The sequence below is a fragment of the Crocodylus porosus genome, unplaced genomic scaffold, assembly GCF_001723895.1.
Source record: "Crocodylus porosus isolate Cpor-Errol unplaced genomic scaffold, CroPor_comp1, whole genome shotgun sequence".
NCBI classification, from domain to species: domain Eukaryota; kingdom Metazoa; phylum Chordata; order Crocodylia; family Crocodylidae; genus Crocodylus; species Crocodylus porosus.
In genome coordinates, this window is record NW_017728941.1 from 5001 (window position 1) to 10808 (window position 5808).

The following is a 5808-nucleotide window of genomic DNA, read 5'->3' on the forward strand; positions in this document are numbered from 1 at the left end:
AGTCCCCCCCAGCCCTGCCGCCCCTGGGACAGGGCAGGGCAGCTTGCACCTGGGCTGGATCCTGCTCCCAGCCGGGAAGCCCCTTGCAGCTCCATGGACGCGGCTGCGACCCCGGTCTGCTTCGAAGGAGCTCCTTGGCCTTGGGTTTCAGGCTCTGCCCTGGCTTCAAAGCGGGGCCTGGCTGGACTCGGGCCACGAGGCAGCGCTGCGTGAGCACGGCTGGGGGCGTTTCGCCCCTGCCCAGGTGAGGTTACTCCCTCGCGGCCTGCAAGGGGCTTGCTGGCCCTTTCCTGGAAGCGTGCAGCGTAGACAGGCCGTGGCCAGCAGCTGGACTCATTTATCCTCCCCCTAAGTGGGGCCTCGTTAACCAGCCCGGACGCAGCTCCGCACTGCCCTGCAGCCCCCCGGCTACCAGGTCCAGGCCTCTCCCCGCCAGAGCCAGACGCCCGCAGCCCCCACGCCGCAACGTCCCGAGCCCCGAGCATCCCTACAGCATGCACGGCAGCCCCCGGCCTGCGGCTTTGCGCCTCGGGGGCATCAAGCAGGTCACGAACAAGGCAGCACCCGGCTGAGAGGCAGCGGGGCCCAGTGGCGAGTGCGCTGGACCAGGATATTGGCTGTAGGCATGTTGGTGTAATAAAAGATATCCCCTCTACCCCAAGAGTTTTGTCTGGACGGCGCTGCAGGACACTTACACCCTCCGGTGGGCCTGCTGGGTGACCGCGGGCAAGTCACTGCCTGGGCCGGGCCTCAGCTTCCCCCTCAGTCCACGGTCCGGTCTGTGCTGCAGGGCTCTCTCCCCAGGGGGTGCTGCGAGCTGGGCCCCCCAGCACGGCCCTAGGGCAAGGAATGGCGCACAGACCGCGGCTGCGGGTGGGAACCACGGACCGACTGCAGGCGGGAGCCTCCGGCCCGGCCCAGCCACGAGGGAGCAGGCCGACTGGGAACGTCCCGCTGCAGCGGGGCCGTGCCCTCCCTCGTTACGTCTCCGTATCAAACGAGGAGGATTTCCTCTCCGCGACCCAGGGGCCTCTTACCAGGTAAGGAAATTCTGCAGACAGCCCCGCTCAGCGGAAAGGCCAAGTGTCTCACCCTTCACACGAGACAGCAATATCCCTAATGTCTATGAAATCTATGAAATCCATACCTTCTACCGCAATATGAGCAGGTCACCACCCTAAAAACAGACGCCCCCCAACAAGCACACCAGCACCGCTGGATCAGCCCGTGACATCTTGTGCGAGGGCTGCCCACGGTCAGTAACTTATGTCACACATCGCTGTAGCAACCGCCTGGCTTCCTTACCAGCTCCCTCCTGTGCGGTTTGCCTGACGCTGGAGGGGTGTAACTGCCCGAGACCGTAGGTTGGTTTCTGTTTTTAACCAGTTTCTTAGTACTCTTAACGCATCCCGCCGCAGCAAGCCTGCACTTCATATAAACAACTCCCATTGCCAAGCTGCCGATGTCGAGAGGCCTTGATCTGAGAGCAACAAGCTGCTTCTGTCGAGGGCCCTTTACTCCAGGCTAACGCTGCGAGGGGCTGGGGGCCGGACGCGGGGCGAGCCAGACAATGGGCTGCGCCTGGGGGACGTCTGCGCCTGTCCCCGCTGGGTCTGCTCCAGCAGAGCACTTGAGCCTGTGCGTAGTTTGGATCCGGCCGTCGGGGATGAGTTATGTGCCGGGGTCACGCCTGCTCCGAGCTGTCCTGGACTGCGCCTGGGACCGGTGCTGGAGGTGCCGGGGCAACCGGGTCCGGCGCGTATGGTGCTGGCATGGCTGGAAGGGGCCCGGAGAAAAGGGTTTCCCCGGCGTGCTGAGCACCAGGGCAGTGCCAGGAGCAGGCCTGGCTGGCCCCTTCCTGCAGAGCGGACCCCCGGGACCCAGCTACCACCTCCCGTCCCCCTTTCCTGCATGCCCCGGCCTCAAGACAGGCAGAGGGGAGCTCGGGGGCGAGAGGACCCTGCCCTCAGCTGCATCCTCGTCCATCAAGGCCGGAAACGATAGCCCGTTTGCGAGCAGCAGGCATGTTGTGATAACTCACCGAGCCCGGCACATCCGGCGAGGCAGGAAGGAGCCAGGCAGGAGGAAATATTAAATAGAGCAATATAAACACCCGCCGGGGGGTTGCATGGCCAGCACGCCCCGCCCCGCCAGCCAAAGGGCTGGCCCCGCTGCCCCGGGCCACAGAGCGCCGGCGGCATGGACAAGAGCAGCTACGCCATGGCCAAGCTGGGCCTGGACGCCAAGAGCTCGCTGGCGCCCAAGAGGGACTGCAGCTTCTACATGAAGTACTTCTTCCTCTTCGCCTCCCTCATCCAGTTCCTCATCATCCTGGGCCTCGTGCTCTTCATGATCTACGGCAACGCGCACAGCGGCACCGCCACCCACGTGCAGCACCTGGAGCGCCGGGTCCAAGAGCAGTTCGCCCGGGCCACCGAGCTGAGCGCCACGAACCGCAACCTCACGCTGCAGCTCAACGCCACCGCCAAGCAGCGCCAGACCTGCCTGGGCAGCTTGGCGGGCTTGCGGGCCGAGCTCACCAAGTGCAACGCCAGCCTGCTGTCCTGCGCCACCATCAAGGTATGGCCTTGCCCTCTGCCCCCCGGGCCCACGCCTCTCTCCGCCCAGCCCCAGCCCCTGCAGCTGGACCCAAAGCCCAGGGCTCCTCTGGGATCAGCTGCTGTGCGACCCCCATTGCTGCCTGGTCCAGCCAGGGCTCCGTGCTGGACAGGGCAGTGGCCGGAGGCTGGAGAGCAGTGACCCCTGGCCCCTCCGTGGACGGCCCTCCTCCCTGCATCTCCTGCCATGGCTCAAGCAGCCCTGGTCTCTCCAGGATGGGAGGGGGAGGCAAAGGCCGGGCCCAGCTGGGCAGTGAGCAATGCACCTTCCGCTTGCAACACACCAGCATGTGAATCATGCTTCCCCTGGCCCCCTGGACCTGGCAAACAAAGCCTGCCTGTGCATCCCACCCCACTTCCCCACCCGGAGTGGTGTCTCCAGCTTACATCCCTCCCCTCCGACCGCCGGCTCCTTCCCGTCCGTCAGCCCCTGGCAGCCGAGAGCCCTGTGGGGGGACGTGGAGGCTGAGTCAAGCAGGCTGGGGGATCCCGTGGCTGCAGGAGGGTGCCCATAGCCACGGCGCTCAGAGGGAAGCCCAGGGGTTGCTGGCACCACTGTCCAACGCACAACGCGTCCAACAGGTCTGGAGCTTCTCATGGCCCCAGTGCGCACGGCCCTGCCCTGGCCCTTCCCCGTCCATCCAGCCCCTGCCCTGACCCGCTGCCTTCCCTCCCCTCCGCAGCTCCAGCTCCAGGCCACCATGGGCGCCATTGATTACTTCCAGGGGCTGGCCACCCGTTGTCACCAGGCCCTGGAGATTGCCAACGTCACCTGCTACGGTGAGTGCCCAGCGAGGTGGGGCTGGCGACTGGCCCCGCGCCCCGCTTCTCCCCCGTGACATGGGCAGCCGGTGACTTCCTGAAGACCCACCCGCGTGCTGGCGTCTGTCTGACGTCAGGGACTCTGGCCTGTCCGGCCTGGCAGGAAGGGAGCAGGGCAGATCTGTGCAATTCGCTGCTGCCCAGAGAGGGGACGGTCGGGGCTGGGGGTCCTCCCTGGAGCACCCTGGCCCCTCACAGCCTTCTGGCTGGGCTCCAAGGGGTCCGCGCTACCACAAGGGCAGCGCTAGGGGCAGGGCAGGGCATTGCCCTGGGGCCTCCCTCCGCCCCAGAACCCCATGAGCCAGACCCACCATATCCCGACGGGCTTGGGAAGGGGCTGCGGGCTGGCTGGGGGCAGACGGAGGCAGGCCGGCGGGTCCCAGGGAGTGACGGCGCTGTCCCCGCAGCCGAGAAGCTGGCCCTGCGGGACCTCCTGGCGCAGCAGGCGCTGCAGCTGCACTCACAGCGCGAGAACTGCTCCCGGGACATGGCACAGCTGCAAGACAAGGCCCGAGCGGCCCAGGAGATGAACGGCATCTGCCAGAAGGAGAAGCAGAGCCTGCGGCTGGAGCACAGCGAGATGCGAGGGCAGCTGGGGCAGGTGCGCGGCAGGTGCGGCAGGCTGGAGCAGGAGGTGCGGGACGCCGTGAGCGGCGTGCAGCAGGCGCTGAAGGAAGCCACCGGCTATGGGATGCGCCCCACCCAGGCCTGCGACCAGGTGAGCGTGCAGCTCCAGCAAGTGCTGGGCGCGGTGGAGCAGGATCTGCGGGCGATGCGCAGTGAGAACCGGCAGCTGGGCAGCGACAGGGACCGCTGTGGCGAGAGCCTCAACCAGTGCACGAGGCTGCAGGACACCGAGCGGGAAAAGGCCAGACAGGAGCTGCAGCAGATCCAGGCCCAGCGCAAGACGGAGGAGCAGCAGAGGCTGGAGGAGCGGAAGCAGCTGCTGCAGGAGAAGGAGAGCCTCAACCAGCAGCTGCAGGAGAGCCGCAAGCAGCTGGCCCAGAGCAAGGACCTGCGGACCCAGCTGGACAACTGCCTGCGGTTCAAGGTGAGGGGGGTGGGAGACATGCACGGGGGTCTGTCTGGCCCCGCCTGTGCCTCCTCCTAGCTCGACGGGGGGGCACAGGTGTGCCCATGCACCGGGCACTGGAGCAGCCCCGCCAGGCGCCCACCTGTGCAGCCAGGGCTCTCTGGGACACGCGAGGGGGGGTCTCCATGTGCAGGGCACCGCTGCCCCCTGACCCTTTTCCCCTGCAGCCCGCGACCCCGCCGCAGAGGAACCCCAACCCCTTCGGGAGCGTCGGCTCGCTGGGCAACCCCGGGGTCTTCGGGAACCCAGCAACGTCCTTCCGCAGCGCGGGGGCGGTGCCGACCTTTGGGAACATGCCCAACCTTGGTGAGTGCCCAGGGGGCTGGGGTGATGCCACGGCCCCCCCACCGGCCTTAGCGCTGCTCCGAGACTCCCCAGCACCGCCTGCACCCGGCTCTGCCCATGCCCCGGGGCCAGCCCGCAGCCCCGCTACCCCAGCACTGGGTTCACTGGCCTTGTCCACACCCTGCTGCACAGACACCCCTCACCCCCCAGACACCCCCACGTACATACCATGTACCCGGGCCTCTCGGCTGTGGGTCTGAGGGGCTGGACCCTCGGTCTCCCCACTGTGACACTCATGCTCTGAGCCGGCCCAACACTGGGAAGGGAGGGCTCTTCTCCAGGCGCCCCAGCAGACTCCAGCCGGCACCCGCGGTGCTTCTTGTTCCTTTAAACACAGCCTTTCTGGACGAAATAAGGCGGAAGATGATGGAGGAGGCCAAGCTGTCAAACCAGTTACCCAAGAACCCCCCAGCCGTGGGGCAGCCCAGGTAAGGGGCACAACGGGGCACACGGGGCCTCCTGTGCCGGGTGCTGGGGATCGTCTTGCAGAGGCAGCCCTTGCAAACCAGCCTGCTCCATTTCAGCAGGGCCTGGGCTGGCGGGAGCGGGAGCGGGATGGGATCCGGCCCAGGGATGGGCGTGGGAACCCGGGGGGCAGCTGGTCCCCGGGAGGGCAGGGCGAGAGGGAGCTGGCGGACGCCCCAGGAACCCAGCGGCACCGGGTGCTTCCCCCCACAGCGGCTAAGCGCGGCCAGGCAGGGCCGGGAGCTGGCAGGGCCGGAGGACAGAGCGGAGCTGAGACGCGGCGGCCACCGCCAGGGAGACGCGGCCGGCGCGTGGCCTGGGACCTCGCGCACACGGGGACGCCCGGCACATCCACCCGCTCCCACGGCCCTGGGAGCGCACGGCCAGGCGCCGCCTGCCCCCGCCCCCGCTCCACCTTGCTCCCCACAGGGGCTGGTGTCCCCCCCTGCCCCCGAGCTCAGCGCC

General features: G+C 67.7%; 1 protein-coding gene across 1 annotated transcript in view; it reads left to right on the forward strand.

Annotated features, from left to right (window-relative positions):
- The first annotated feature begins 2093 nt into the window (after positions 1-2093).
- PLVAP (plasmalemma vesicle associated protein) overlaps positions 2094-5808 on the forward strand; it is an 8745-nt gene continuing 5030 nt past the window's right edge. Inside the window, exons 1-6 of the mRNA XM_019548061.1 lie at positions 2094-2580; positions 3302-3398; positions 3848-4491; positions 4701-4839; positions 5216-5306; positions 5557-5778. Of these exons, the coding sequence (XP_019403606.1) occupies positions 2200-2580; positions 3302-3398; positions 3848-4491; positions 4701-4839; positions 5216-5306; positions 5557-5563 (1359 nt within the window). The 5' untranslated portion in view covers positions 2094-2199 and the 3' untranslated portion in view covers positions 5564-5778. The remainder of the gene's footprint in view (positions 2581-3301; positions 3399-3847; positions 4492-4700; positions 4840-5215; positions 5307-5556; positions 5779-5808) is intronic.